Here is a 16489-nt window from a genome sequence, read left to right on the forward strand (position 1 = left end):
TTCATGAACACGATAAATACATCAATCAGTGTCAGAAATTAACTGAGAGTTAAAAGCAGGTGAGGGCTTCAGAACTGTCTCTATCGAAGACAAGAATAATAAATAGAAATTATCTTTCAGTCTTATAAAAAATCTTCCAACTCAACTTTTAGTTACTGTTTTTTGAGGATCTTGTATATTCTTCTAGTCAAATATTTTTTATTCAGTTAGGGTTAGGATAAGTCAACACTATAAAACAATTTAAGAATAGATTTTGTTTCTAAAATTGTACTGTAAGAATTTACTTCCTATAATTTAGCGAGTATTCCTGTAATACTCGCTAAATTAGTCTCAACTCTATCTGCATCTGTATTGCATTTGTAGGATGGAAGCTGAATACACTGAAGGTAGCTCTCAGAAGACTAGAACAACATTCAATACTGACATAATTAGGGTTTCTTCAATGCTGAGCTAGAAACTCAGGACTTTTCTGGTTGGTACTCATGATGACTCTCCTCCACTGACTTACTACTAGAAAGTGATAAAAAACATTTGCCTTCATCAGACTTGCAGACTTGATATTCAGGAAAACTATTCCCCTCTTCATAAAAATATCTTTATCACAAACACAGCTTGAAAAGCAGAACTGATCATTCTCTGACACTCTAATTTGGAGGAGAACAATCATTTCCTCTTGCAGGATAACTATGATGACTGAAAAGAGCTAACTGGTGAGCTAATTGTGGAGATGTTTAGGATATCACAAAAGCCATTTCAAGTCTGTCAAAAAGCCTTCTTAGATCTCAGAGTCCTAGTTTTCCATTTTGCTAGCAAGTCTTGCATAGAAAACAATTAGATGCTGGAGAAATAATACAAAATTAAAATAAACAGTCAAACAGAAACAAGAAGAACCTTTAAAAGAGTGACTTAAGCACTGTGCATTACTATATAATACTATTTTAGAGCAGCCACTTGTACTTGAATTGAAGAATTTGCGTTTTACGCTGGTTTTGGCCACAAGTAACACAGAAATGGGAATGGAAGAATCTGACTAAAAACATTTCTGGGGACAGTGTTATTTATAATTAAAACATTTTAAAAAATACTACTGAATATACTTTAACAAGAAGGTTTAAAATTTTCTTTATCTCCACAGTTGAAATCTTTTTCTCTTCCTCTTGTTAATGCTTTGAAATACTGTTTCTAAAAATATTCACTCCCCATCTGTTTCTGGTTAGGTTTTTCATCTGTGGCATAAAGAGTCTGAATAATTGTGTGTTGCAGCTGTGAAAGAGACCAAATGATGATGCTTCTCTGCCACGGTACCATCTGTATCCCGTCCAATCAAACTGGTCTGGATAGTGGCTGTCTAATCAAGCTGAATTATTGCCATTCAGTTGCACATGCAAGCAGAAGCTCTTTGGCCATTTTAGAGACAAATACCAAAATTAATGTGACAAAATCACTGGTTCAGGAAAATTACAGATAGGCAAGCATTCAATTTTCTCTGAAAGTGGCCAAGTACCAGGCAGGCAAACGTGCTGGGAAAAGGTAGGTCAGGTCATTATCTGGAGAGATGACCCATGATTAGCACAACTTTATTGGAACATTTTGCATCCCACTGCTGTTAAGATCATCAATCCTTTTTCAAAGAAAGCATTCATACTACAGCTGGATATTCAACTTACATACGACCTTTGCAGCCTGCTTTAAAAAACCAACCACCTTTATTAGCTGCTGTCCAGTTCCTAGTCAATTCTTGTGGAAAGATATTATTCAGAACACTATTGCTGAGCTAAATCCAAAATACTGAACTTCCTACAATATTTTAGACTCCCTCCAGCCATACATCAGAAGTGTAGAAGGTAGAAAAATTGCACTGGCTGTACTGAGGGACAAGCTGCTTATAATAATTTAGAGAGATAGCATGTATTTTTTCATTCTACCCAGTCAAAGAGAGTTTTAGACCTTTCTAGATCTGAGCTGCTATTCACCTATATCAGACAGAACTGCAGTTAAAGGTGCTATCATTGAGTTTTGCCTAACAGTCCACATTTATCAAATCCCCCAAACTTCCTGAAAAATACATATACATATACTAATATATTTACTGTTTTTTGTCTCCTCCTTCATTAAATTTTATCTGCATTGCCTCATTTCAAGATTCATACACTGCCAGAGTCTTATAATCTGTATTTGTCTTCATTTTCAGTTAAAACTGGGCTTAAGCTCTGTACTTTGCCAGGTTTTTTTGCCTTGTTAAACCTTCTGTCTCTGTTTACTTTTTCTGTTTGTACCCCTTAATCTCTTTTTCTCTCTTCTGTTTCTTTCCAGGTTTTTTCTCCCTCATTCAAATCTCTGCACAACAAAAGTCACTTCATAATCATCAACCTTAACGCAAAATATAGTGCCAACTTCATAACAAATACATATATCACATGATAGTTCAATTCAATTTATTTGCTCTATTGCTCTAATTCTGCTTATACTCTAACTGCACACTGTAAATTCATAGCAGAGACTTTATCACTGATGACAATACAGTAAGTATTTTTTTCTTTGACAAAGCCCAGAACAGTACCTTCTCCATGGGAATCTCACTCTTGTGTATTTAAAACATATGGATTACTGGTAGAAAGGACTATGATGTGACACAGACTACAGCACTCTGTGGGTACCAATTCCAAGAATTTGCATTTATTTCTAAATTATTTTTTTGTGTTAACTTGCTGTCTCATCACCTTTCTTTGTTCTAAGCAATAGTCCAACCAGATTGACATAATTTCACATACCCATATACCCAAACCACTAAAAATGTAAAGCTTGTAATAAACAAAGCTACTCTAATGAACCCACTAGTCTCATACTACAGTCAAGTAAACAAAGAGCTTTGCTCTTTGAAGCAACTGTAACATAGCTAAAACTTCACCAAGTTTCACCTTTCCTCTCCAACAAATTTGCATGTTGCAATTCAGTTGGTTCAGTTGAGCCTGGGGTATTAGGGAGGTCTGTATATAACCCACGTCATCAGAGTCCTATTCCAAGAGCTGGGAAATGTGAGCTTCTTCCAACAAACATGAAAACAGCAGTAAGCTGCAGACATGCTTTCTCATTTTCTCACTCATACCTCATCTGTGTCTGCTTTAGCCCCATTTATTTCTCTCACAACACCTCACATCACCACACAGGATCACAGAGTAACTTAGATTGGAAGGAACCTTTGGAGGTCACCTCATCCAACCCCCTACTCAAAGCAGGCCAATTAGATCAGGTTTCTCAGGGCAGCTTTCTTTCCCTTCTCTGTTTCTTTCCATCCTTTCCACTCATACATCCACATCCCCCTTCTTCATGCCTTCAGTTCCCCACAGTCTGACTTTTTACTACTGGGGAGCCAAAGCAGTACGTGAGAACAAGCAGAGCAGTCTATGGACAGGAGGAGAATGAGGATGTGGTGGAGCAGATAAGGTTTAGCAGGAGGTGGTGGAGAAGAAGCAAGGGTGGGAGGAGGTGTTGAGGAGACCAAGGTTATGCAAAGGATTGGGGAAGCGGCTTTGTGGTAGGAAGGAATGCAGTTTCTGTGCTTTAAGGGCTCCCTCTGAGCTTTTGTTTTAACTCCCCAGCAGCAGAGCAGCAGTGCTCTCTGTATGAGAAGCCCTTTGAACACTGACAGCTTTATGCAGAATGCTCCGATGACTCTGGCTTATGCAAAGTGAAGAATGTTTGGGTGCTGAGCTGGCCATTTGCGTATACAAATCAGTTTGGGTTTCTTTTAGATTTAACTAACTAATTTTCTGAGGTTTGAGTGTTTGCTTTTGGAAACATACTTCTAGAATTATTCTTTAGACATTCCCTCTTCCACTTTTTCCTACACACCAACACTCTGACACATGAAACATTCTATGATTCATGAAACATCCTATTATTCTGTGACTCTGTACTCTGTTCCTTTCTCAGCCAGCCCCAGCTATCCATTCCCAGCTCTTTGTTCAGCTTTTCTCCATCTCCAGACTCAGGCACCAGAGGCCTTCATATTTAGTAGATCCCACTTGCTCTATTCTCAATGTCAGGTTTCAACTTTTGCCCAGCCAGTCTTATTTCTTCCTCTCAGACCAACTTTTTTCACATGTGCCTCAAGTCAGCTTTTCTTTATGTGAATGATTCTCAGTTCCAATATATTTGTTCAGCCATTTATAGTTTTCCCATCCCACATCCTCTTACAGTTTCAGTCTTATCACCTACTGACTCCCAGTTCTCTTCCCTCCCTCCCATTTGTACCCCAGCTCCCCATTCAATATTCTTGTTCTTTGAGGATCTATTTCAAACACCTCCCACAACCTCTAGCCTCGATTTTCTTCTCCTCACCTATACCCTTCAATCACATATTTTTATTTCCTTGTCCCACTGTACTTGGTGTGTTCCCTTCTCTCTCTGAAGGTCCAATTCTTCACTCCCCCTAGCTGTCCTCTCCATTTTGTATGTGCCTGAAGGAGATGGTATTTGGAGCACAGGACATACATGCTGTTTGTTCTTAGTTCAAGTGTGTGGATTCAGCCGAAGCCCCACTGCAGCCCAGAGATAAACACAGAGAAAAATCTGCTGACCCCTACACTGGACCCAACTGAGGCAGTCAAAACTTCTTCAGAGGATAAAATCTAGAAAGTTCTCACTGAGCATATGTAGACTGCATTTTTTTCTATAGTCTAGAATGTGGAGCAACTCAGGTTGGTTATCATGAAGCCAGTTAAAAGTACATCCCTGAAATGAAAGCAAGCTAACTGTCAAACATCCAGAAAGATCTAAAATATGAGGTGTAAAGTATAGGGATACAAAATGGTTGTGCAGAGGGAAGCTCAAATAAACAGGATCAGCATTACTCAGATCTTGTAAGCCCTTGTAAACTCAATTTCTGTCAGTGAGGCTAAGTGCCTTTTCACTGTACACCCTCTGGGTTCTGTGTTTCAAAAGGACAAGGAAACTATCTGCTTGGTTTCGAGGGGTGCAGCACTTCACTGAATGACTCCTGCTGGTCCTGTGCTCTGCACTGAGCCAGCTCAGCTATCGCACCATTCACACCAGTAAATCTGCAGCCCCTAGAACTGAGAGTTGATTATACTGCCCTGTCCTCAGAAACTGCTGAAATCACAGAAGAGATGGTATTTTCACAAAACAAAACTAAGAGGCAGAAAGACAAATAAACAGAGACAGAAACAAGAAATCAAATGGCATGACAGAAACTAAAAGCAAAAAAAGCCTGGAGTAGAAAAGTAATATATAGATTTTCCACCTGGATAGCCACATTTGGGCAAAGTCCTAACAATCTAAAAACACAACCTTTTAATAGAAATTTGGATACTCTTACTAGAAGGACCTGCTGCTAACTTTGTCTATAAATAATAAATCTTTGGGTTTCTCTGCATAAGCCATGCTGCAACTATCCAGGAAGATACATCACACAGCCTGTCACTGCAGGCCACCTATTACTGTCGTGTTTGAACTCAACTTTAAACTACATGATGAAAGCCACTGTCTGAGGTACAGAACAATAATTTCAGACTTGCAAGATAATTCCTCTGTCAAGGAAGGACACCCTTTTCCCTCTCCTTCACTTTTTTACAAAGTCCCAGAGACAATTATTACATGTTGCTTCCCTGTGCTTGTACACCAGTTTCATCTGAATATAGGATGAAACTCCACACACTTTCTAAAAAATTGTCTAGTGTTGCGGTGCACTGGTAAGTAGTTATCGCAATCCACTACGCATATATTTTGGGCCAGTTTAGCCATTGCTATCATACATTTCATTTGCATACCAGTTTTGTTATTAAAAGTGGCTAAATAAATAAAGTGTAGAAAATGCTAGAAAAAAGTTTACTATTACAACAATGCTGCCACCTGGTAATCAGAAGTGTAATAGCAGATAAAACATTTATTTTGCTCTGCCTTGAATATGCAGACACTTTTAAATTACATTTAAAATCACAAAAGCTGCAAAGTTTTAACTGCAATAGGATTACTTTCCTGCATCAGATTAAATAATTCTCGTGGCTCTGTTTCATTGTGGGAAGAAGTTAATTCATACCCTTCCCGAATTAAACTTGATTTTGAATCCTGGAAAGTATCTATGGAGAATAACCAGCTAAGAGACTGACGCACCACAGTACTTGAATTAAATATGCCTGATTCTGAGCACACAAGTAGTCAGAATTAACTCCTCCTTTGAAGATATTCATGTCCTCCAGTAGCTTACTCAATTAAACTATACCACTAAATGTCTACAGAAAGAATAAAATCTACAGTGAGAAAAATATGAACAGATAAAATGAAATCCTAAGAGATCCAAAGAAAATAAGATGTCATTTGTTGTCATCGGTGGAAAATCCATTAATGAAAAGGAAAATGCTACAACCACATTAAATAAGGAATATTTATTTAAACAGAGGGGAAAAAAACACATATAAAGGTTGGGAAACATGAAATGCATTGGGAAAAGGTTCCCAGGCACTTATGAGAGTCCATAACTCTTCAAGTCTAAAATAGTTTCTGAGTATCTGTGATAAATACGCAGGAGAGAGTGCAAAACAGAATAAATTAATTTACATGATCCCAGCAAGCATTGTTGGGATGAACTTCTGCATGCTGTACTCACTACATTAATAAAGAAAAGCAGAGTATATTGTCTAGTTTTCCTTTCTAATACACAGTGCAAATGCTTCATCATCTTACTATATATTTTTAGCGACATATTATTCTAGCATATTAGATTTTTCAGATTAGCATAAATTTCTTTCATATTCCCTAGGAAATAATGGCTCATAGACAGTTAATGTCATACTACTCTCAAACAACACACCCTTAGAATTCCATCTAATGAATGATTGTATCTCCTTTGAATGGCAACACAGTTCAGATCTTCCTGTAGATTTCCAGAGATACACACGAACACAATTACTCTACAAGCCATGTGAGGGAGGTGATTCTGCCCCTTTACTCTGCCCTCGTGAGACCCCACCTGCAGTACTGCATCCAGCTCTGGAGCCCCCAACATAGAAAGGACATGGATGTGTTGGAGCGGGTCCAGAGGAGGGCCACGAAGGTGATCAGAGGGCTGGAGCACCTCTCCTATGAGGACAGGCTGAGGGAGTTGGGGCTGTTCAGCGTGGAGAAGAGAAGGCTCCAGGGTGACCTTACAGCAGCCTTGCAGTATCTGAAGGGGCCTACAGGAAGGACAGAGAGGGACTTTTCACAAGGGTGTGTAGCGATAGGACAAGGGGACATGGCTCTAAACTAAAAGAGGGCAGATTTAGATTAGATATTAGGAAGAAATTCTTCACCATGAGGGTGGTGAGGCACTGGCCCAGGTTGCCCAGAGAAGCTGTGGCTGCCCCCTCCCTGGAAGTGTTCAAGGCCAGGTTGGATGGAGCTCTGAGCAACCTGGTCTAGTGGAAGATGTCCCTGTTCATGGTAGGGGGATTGGAACCAGATGATCTTTAAGGTCGCTTCCAACCCAAACCGTTCTATGATTCTATGATTCTGTGATGGCAGGATGAACTCCCCATTTGCCCTGGAGGAAGCAGGACCCTTCCATTGCTGTCACAGTGACCTTTTTCTCACACATCGTCATCAGACACATGCCTGACAGCTTTACAGACAAATATCTGACAACAAGAAAGTGGCAAATAAAGGAAAGTGCTAACATATGTGACGTCATGTTCAAAAGTGTTTTAATGTAGATTTACACAGTTGTATTTTTTGTCTTAAAAAATCAAAAGGTGCTGTGACAAAAGTATAGAAGACAACCAACATTCAGACACTGAATGGCAATTTCTGTTCTCTGTTGGAAAATTCAGAATCGATAATAGAATTCCTGTTTTTACAATGTGTATTTAAACAGTGGAATCATCACTATTGGAAAGTATTTAGTCCAAGGACAATGTCATTTTAGAGACAAATGAGTATTTAGATGAATCAATAATATTGTGAGTTCCAAGAACTTAGAAGAGATATTTAAGCTATACTTAAGCCAATATCTATTAGCTTTCAGAATGAGTTCTGTGTTAGATATACATTACTCCATATTCTTGCTTTGAAGCACCTCCTACCAGACACTCAAAGAGCACAAATACAGGCTTGGAGTATATGATAAATCCTACATGTCTGCATTTTAAAAAGTTTGTATATATTTCCTGGAAACCCATACAAATGGGTTTATTTCCATTATTATAGTCTATGGTAATAAAGGCCTATGGTGCTAACTGTTAAGAAAACTTCAGAAATGAACAATCTTTTGAATTCAAATCTAACATAACATGTCAGCATACTATGTATTTTATCAAACCAAGAACTTAGAACACAGTATATAGGCTTTTAGTGAAAATAACTATTTCAGAAAGCATGAAGTAGCAAAACTAAACTCTCTAAGCAGAATTGTTCCTGAGGAAGATTAATATATTCTGATGGCAATTACAAAAGGTTCATGTTTTAAATACTGCAGAAGTGACTTCTGCTCAGCTAATTTGCTTTGTAAACATTATTTCAAGGACACACACTAGACAGGCAACTAGGTTGAGAAGAAGCATGGCTCAAATAACAGTCCACCTCTGGATAATCTGCAAAGATTTTTTTTTTTCCAATCTCTGTATCAGTCTGTGGTAGCTCTGCTGCCTGCAGCCTCTACTGTCTAAGGTTGCAGCGAGACAATTCTCTTCCCAGAAGGGAGCTGGATGCAGTTCCCACACTGTGTCGGGGATCAGCTCTGGAGAGAAGAGGGAGTTAATGGCAGCTCTCTAATAGGGAGAAATATTTAAGAAAGGAATAATGATCTTCACTAGTCGAGTGATGGATTTTTCATACTGTGGGACCCAAGCCCTTTGAATGAATTCAAGCCAAAGCAAATAGCTGAGATTTCTTGACTCCCAGTGAAATGTCTCAGGCACAGGATAATAGGTCAAAAACATACCATGCTAACTTGTGCTCCACTAGAAACAGAGGCAATGGAAAATGTACATAAGTTGCATCTTGCCCATCTTCCTCACTCACACATAAAAAAATCCTTGGGGGGGGGGGGGAGTATTTGGCCCAAAATTAGGAGATCTACCAGCAGTCATTCCTGCATGTTCATATTTGTCCTATCAGTGTGCTCAGAGAGTTAGACGTGAAAGAAGACAAGAAGTGCAGTGACTGACATGCTGCATGCACACTCATCTATTCTGAGCGCCCTGCCAAAAGCAGAAATCCTTTAGATTGAGGCTTTTACAGGCCAGTAAAACTGGAAAAAATGAAAACCATATTTTTTAAAAAATTCTTTTTTCAGTACTAGTGGTAGCTAAAATGTGCTAAATGCTTGGCCTACAGAGTTTCTCTGATAAAGTTTAAAACTCAAAATGAGACAGACAAAAGTGACAGGAAACGGATATACCACCAAGTCAATAAAGGGATGATTGTCTATAGTTACTATTTTGACATATGCTAAGTGTATGAATAGATATGAAGCAATGACTGGGGCATGAAACAGCAATACCAGAGTAATCTTCTAGTGAGATTTCCCCCAGATCTTTTCCATATAATTAAGCAAAATTAAAACTTCTAGAGACAGAACCTTGGAACCATTTTTTAAATGGTACTTGTAAAGAAAAACCAACTTGCTAGTTTTCAAGAAATATATGCTGCACATCAAGTGGGTGGATGGGGAGGGAGGGAGGACTGAAACTATTGGCGTCATGCTTTCTGACTGCAAATGTCAGTAATGTGTAAAAGCCTATGAAAAAGAAAGTTCTTTCCTGAAGGTTCACATTTAGTTCTACAAACACAGTCTTCGGTAGAGAGAAAAAGAAGAAATGAGAAAAAAAAGAAACCAGAAAAAATCTCTTTGAGGGGCTGCTCAGTTCTGACCTAATTATAACAAAGACTGAAACAGGTAGCAAGAATGCAAGCAAGCAGATACCAGGAGATGTAACCATTAGATCTAGTTTGCTGAATGTGCTATATACATGGCAGTGTAGGAATTCTTAATGCAATATATACATGAAGCTGGAAAATATACTGTACACGTGTGTGACATCAGATTGTGCTCTGGTTCGTACCAACAGATCAGTGGTAGCCAGTTCTGGGTGGTTTGAGCTCTCTGGCTTCTGGAACTTGGCTATATTTATCCCAGCCTGTCAAGTGTGTCCTGCTGTTGATAAGGTGCCGTAGTTGACAACAGTGGGGGATCAAGGGGGAGGAGCACGATGGGGGTTTCCACTGAGTGTTTCTTTAGGGGGTCTCAAAAGTCCTGCAGTCCCTTTCCTGTTTAGCTCAGACCCTGCTTTCTAGATACAACTGGGAACCTCATCAGAAACAAAGGGAAGATGCCAGAGCCTACAAAGAAAACAGGTAAGGATCATAACTGCAAGACAAAACCTAAGAACAGCTTGACAGAGAAAAATGTGAATAGCTTTAGTATGCTAGAGAAATGAGATGCCTCAGTGGAAAAAAAAAATATAGAGAAAAAGGAGACAATATTTTACGAAGTTATATATGTAAAAGATGTTGAGTGATCTTGCAGAGAAATCAGTAACTAGTTCAGCAACCCTCAGGCACAGAATTTTCTCGAGAGGCTTTGGATGAGGAAAGAATAGCGGTGAAACACCTTTAATTCTAAGATCCTTTTCGTTTCTCATTTCCTTTCCCAGTCACCTCCAGGACTCTTAAAAGAGCTTGTAGTCTTTCTCCAGGGCATTTAGGCAGTATAAAACCCCTCCTGGTTTTGTTTTGTTCCCTGGTACTTTCGAGGAAGTGTAAGCAGCAAACTTTGATGATATTTGTTGTTAGTGAAATCTCTGCAAAAATGAAAGCAAATGGCACCTGGTTCTTCCAGCAAGTGACAGTAGAGCTCCAGGGAAAAAGGAGACATTGTACTGTAAAGAATACATACACATTTCTTTTCACTCACTCTCCTCCATCCTTTCGCCTTGACCCAGAAGATAACTAGCCGTTTTCAGAAAGCCCAGCACAAGCCCTGCCCCATGAGAAAAACATCGGGAAAAAATTTCAAATTTCAGAAAGTTCTAATATAAAATTGAGAAATAAGCAATCACTCAGAGGCTGCCTACATAGGAAAGAAGGGGAGGCCTAGGATGGGGTATAAGGTGCAATGGATATGTTTGAGAAGGAGGAAGAGAGCCTGGGAAGCAGAGGCAGGGAGAGTTTAGCTTCAGGACACTTGTGTGTGGGTAGACGAAGATATCTCAGGAGCACTTAGTGCCCACAATTAAGTTGGGGAAAGAAGTTTTCGAAAGAGGACGTGATGATTGTTTGAAAAGTGTGCCCATATCCAATACACGAAGCTGGAGAAAATTTTACTAAATCTGGGATTCTTCAGTTTTAGAGCTCTCACTTCACAGATGCCAGTGCATATCCAGAATCACTAATGGCTAAATGTACAGTACAAGGTGCATACTTTTTTTAATAATAGGCAGTTTATAGAGTTAGTCAATAAAAGCTGTTGATGCTTATTAATGTAGGCCTTTGTGCTTTGTAAAGAACTGAATAGGCATCAGTCTCCTGTTAGGCTGGACAATGGGAAAATCTCCCGCGGTCACCATAACAAAAAAAGAACTTGTTAAGAAGAACTTTCATTTTGGCCAAAATATTTGGAATCAGCCACTGCCAGAGGCAAAGCACAAATTCAGACCATATCTCTCACTAAGAACTGCAGAGCACTAAAGCATGATTACTCCAACAAGAATCTTTATGTTCCCTCTAAAGCAACAGTGGAGTCACCAATCCTTCAATTTTATCACAACTATAACATCATTTGTTATTCTTAAAGCTGCAGTTTCTGAAATCAGACAGAAGTAGAATCATATGTAAAAACGAAATATATACCAGACCTTGTAATTCTAGAGAAAACCTTGAAAACATAAACTGTCAAAGTTCAGCAATCACCCCAAAACCAAGAAATTCATAATCACATTCTATTTTTGAAGTCACATGATTTTTGAGATTTATTAAAATGTCTAGTGCTCGTGATTGACACTGCTGGCAAAAATAAATATGACCGAGTAGGCAAAATCTGACAGTGTGATTACCAGGCATTGTGACTTTTGATTTCTAATGGTTTAACTACCTTTAAATTAACATTTTCAGTCTCTGTGAATGAGAGGAAATTTCTCTTTTTGAAGACGCCCACCTTTGCTAGCCAACAGTGAAGAGAAATTCTATTCCAGTTTATTTCTCCAAAGAAATCTAACAGGTGTCTAACATCACTAGTCCTACACAATTCTTATGAACAAACCAACCCAAACACTGTGATTATCACAGCAGGGGGAGGAAAGGCTCTTATTACTCACTCTGACTGAGACAGAACCAGTCACATGCCCCATAACTTCTAGAGGGGATCTTCTCATTCTCCCAAGAGACATTAATCCCTTTGGTTTTCTATTTCATGTTGTTTATATAGTTCAAGCCATTTCAAGACAGGATAATGTCGAGCATAATCTCAGAAGGGCTGAATAATCATCTAGCAATTCACACAAAGGAAAATGCTTCATGCCAGAGAACGAGCAGAGATATTCTGCCTATATCTGCTATTTCAACAGACCTTTTAACATGTTAAAAGAAACTCAAACAAGCAAAAAACCACAAAACCTAAAACAGTGAAGTAGATTTTCCAACAGATATTCTTTTACTTTAAACTGTCCAACTAAAATACTGCAGGATAAGGCACTGTCCTATTTATTTATAGAATAACAAAATAACTGTCATAACTTTCCAGAAAACCTGTATGTTCCCCAAGAGCAACAGGATTTAAAAGATCTGTAGCAATTTAATATCAGAGCAAACAACCAAACATTGAAAAGCATCACTTCTTGTAAGGTTCTGGGGCAGAAACAATATGTTCTTCTCCCTTTGATTTAAACATTTCATAGCTAATCTTTGTTCAAAGGCTTGCTTTTTGGAAAGTTTCGATCGCTTCTTTTGTTGTGAAAATTCAGAAAGGTTAAAAAAAACCCAATCATTTCCCTAACAATATTTTGTGACATTAAGAGGAAACAGCTGAACTTTTAAACAACAAATCTAGTAGATAAATGGGAAAATGTGTGAATTACTACATCTGGAAAAGGAGAAGTCTGGTATTACTCACCTTCTCTGAAAATCAGTCAATTTTTATTCATGTATTTTATAGATTGAGCAGTCCAGATTTGCAGTTCAGATTGGGAAATTTTATCAAAGGTTTATAAATAACCTGGCTTGTAAGCACAGAGGCTTTTGGTATTAATAATAATAATCAATGTTGCATTCTGATGAGTAGACTGTAGAATTTTAGTTTGAATATAAGCTCATTGTTTTACATTTACAAGCACCTAGCACAGTAAAGTACTGCTTCACAATAACAAAGTTCTGTGCACTGTAGTAATATAAAAATAAATAATAATAATTCATGTAGATATATTTTCCTCTTTCGTAGGTTAGATTGAAAGCAAGCTAACATTATTATCCCCATTTTACAGAAAGTATGATGGATGCAGAGAGAGAGAGAGGTGACTGCTTAGTGAAACTATTCCTCGCCTGTTGCTCATGTTACAGGAATTTACAATCTCAGCTGCTGAAGTAGGCCAGCAATGATAAGATTAAGTAGTTCAATAGCTTTTGGATCATGGAGTGATTAAGCTTGTAATTGCAAGAAGCCACTTAGGTCCTTACTGAGGAATGTGTAGCATCTTTATATAGTTCCTCAACAAGGAATTTACAAGCTCTGTTACTGAAGTCTGCTTATTCAGTTTGGCTTTTAACTCAACAGAAGAGCAAATGGTATCAAAGGAAAACTAGATGCCAAGTGTAAGTACTAAAGTAAAGATAAATTTTCAACATGAAGCCTTAACAAATTAGGGAATTCCAAAAGCTAATACTACTTTTGTAGTATTAATTCAATGCAGTGGCCAGATACATATTTTAATACCATGTACACAGAATGTGCAGTAAGATAACTCAGCTTTGTGGCAGAAAACTTGTGACTGTTTTTTCTAATTACACTGATCAAAGATTTCTGCTGGAGTTTGTAGCATGTGCATTCAACCAGATACATACCTAAAACATTTATACCTTTAACAGGTCTTATTTCAGAAAGGCAGAAGTATCATTTGAAAGCCTTATTAAAACCAACAAGAGAATGGCTCTCCTCTGTCATTCTATCTAGTTAAAACCACTCTTGTGGAATCCATGCTTCTTCCTCACTTTCATTTCACGTACTTCATGCATCTTTGAAACTCAGTGATTTTAGGAAGAGGTTTCCACCTAATGCTTATGATTCTTATCAAGCCAAATTATTTAGAGAAAGCGTCTAGGGATTGAAATTATTCCAGTTATTTAAACATTATTTTAATATACATCTGATCACAATTTTTCTCCCCAACAATAATCAAATGGGAATGTCTCTTCTGGCTTCTAATACTAACTTTTATTCTTATTAAGGATACAACTGTACTTAGTAGCTACTTACTACTTGATGCTGTACAAAGACAACAGAAAAAATAATCTCTGCCTCAAAACTCTTACAAAATAAAAATCCAGTAAACAGATAAATAGCTCAACAAGAGAGCAAAGGAAACAATGATTAGTACAACAGATAGCGACCTGGGTAGTAGCTTAGCCATTTTCTAGGTTTTTGCATAGGAGAGTATGAAAAAGTTTTGAAGCAGACTAGTAAACTAGGTTGATGGTGGATGTTAGAAGGAGATTGCTTCAAAGCAGGTCAGAAGGTAAGGGAGAAATCATGAAAGCGCTAGTATGAAGACTTAATAAATGGCAGCAGTAGGAAGACAGACCGCTAGTTTTATTGTTTTATTTAGGTGAAAAGTGAAGGAAATTGTTTCTGGAACTTAAATGATTTCATTCTAGTTTAATCTGGCCAAAAGCAAGTGTATTTCGTACTTCTTCAGCCTCCTAACTGAAAGACTTCTTAATAAATTACTGTCAAAGTGCAATCTGATCTTGGACCTCCAAATAGAGCTTTTTATTACTAATTGATGAAGCTGTAACTCATGTAACATACATAACTGTATGGCTGATGTATGCACATCTTCACATGTTACAAGACTTTTAAAGGATGGGTGCTGTATGCAAGTTCCGATAGCAGTAGTATTAGCCACTAAAACATTTTCTGCAAGACTACTGCAGACCACACACAGCCTACTTCCTCTTCTGCCTGGGACAGAAATTTGCTGCTTTACATTACGCAGAAGTTATGTGAAGTTCTTTGCATTATGGAAGCTAGAAGTGATTAGGAAAGTCTGTGATACGAGAAGTGCTGAAAAATGGGTTAGCACAAAGTGGCTCTTGCCTCATTTTCTTTCGTTAGCTCCACATCCCTCTTCTCTCCACGTTAGATTCCCACAGCAATTCCAGTTCTGCCCCAACAAAACACACACACACACACAGAGCACCTATCGCTCTCCTTCCCTTCAATAACTCCTGTTATCTTCAGCACTGGTAACTCATGTGTGTCGCTGCCCTCTCTCCAGAATTGCTATAGCATGGTAGCACTACTGTCACCTTTCTGTCCCTTTGTGCAGGGCAGGTTAGAATTTACTGGGCAGCAGAGGACATGGGCTACTTGGTCCTCAGGTGCCCCAGCCCCGTGGTTCCTAAGTGCGTGTTCAACTGGAGCCTGGATAAACATGTGATAGTGCCTGAGATCTGTCAGTGGCTGACAGGCACAAGAGCTGCAAGACATTCCACAATGTCCCATGAGAGGTGTCACAGTCGTCAGGTTTTCCACAGCCTGGTGGTGGTGGCTGTATCCAAGAGTGTTGTTTTGAGCATAGGATGGATATTCAGAGCTCAGAGGGGCATATCTAGGTAGAAGCCAAATGTTGAAGTGAGAGAGATTGCTAAATGGGGAATGTGTTTCTGATAAAAGCAGCCAAAAGTGAGGCTCTCAGGACAGAGCAGAAGTTTTGAATTGTGGTGTTTAGGAACATTCCTAATAAGGAAACAGCTGGATTAGATGGTTGTAACTGCATGCGGAAAAAAAAAAAAAAATCTGCTGCTGAACTTGGATTTATGTGTTGCTTAAAGTAGCCACCACAGTGAAGGAGATCAGGAATATCTGATCTCTCACTTCTCTTCCTTCTGTTAAGCAGCCCATTTTTCCCCCAGAATGAAAAATTAAGGCATTCTCTTCCCCTGCTTGTTCAGCAATCATTCTTCTGCAACAAAGTAATTTCCTGTAAAATCTCCAGCTGTACATCGCTACTTTTCCTTTGCAAATACGAGCAGTGAAAGATGAAAGGGAATACAGATGGATAGAGACACTACACTGCACACTGCCACCCACTGACTCTCAATCTCAAGTGCAGGAAAATGACTCCACGTCTCCTTTACCTGTGAAAAAGTGGGTTCTCAACAACTGTTCTTGCATGCCTTTATTGTCATGGGAGATTTTTGGCTTTTCCAATTCTATGTTTTAGTGGGAGTATTTACAATCATTTTAAGTTGGAACAGAAATAAGACTTATGGGAGGAAAGGGAGA

General features: G+C 38.6%; 1 protein-coding gene across 1 annotated transcript in view; it reads left to right on the forward strand.

Annotated features, from left to right (window-relative positions):
• The first annotated feature begins 10325 nt into the window (after positions 1-10325).
• The window catches only part of MYBPC3 (myosin binding protein C3), a 60341-nt gene continuing 54177 nt past the window's right edge, over positions 10326-16489 (forward strand). Inside the window, exon 1 of the mRNA XM_075425698.1 lies at positions 10326-10350. Coding sequence (XP_075281813.1) covers positions 10326-10350 — 25 coding nt within the window. The remainder of the gene's footprint in view (positions 10351-16489) is intronic.

This window comes from Opisthocomus hoazin, chromosome 7, assembly GCF_030867145.1.
Source record: "Opisthocomus hoazin isolate bOpiHoa1 chromosome 7, bOpiHoa1.hap1, whole genome shotgun sequence".
Lineage (NCBI taxonomy): Eukaryota > Metazoa > Chordata > Aves > Opisthocomiformes > Opisthocomidae > Opisthocomus > Opisthocomus hoazin.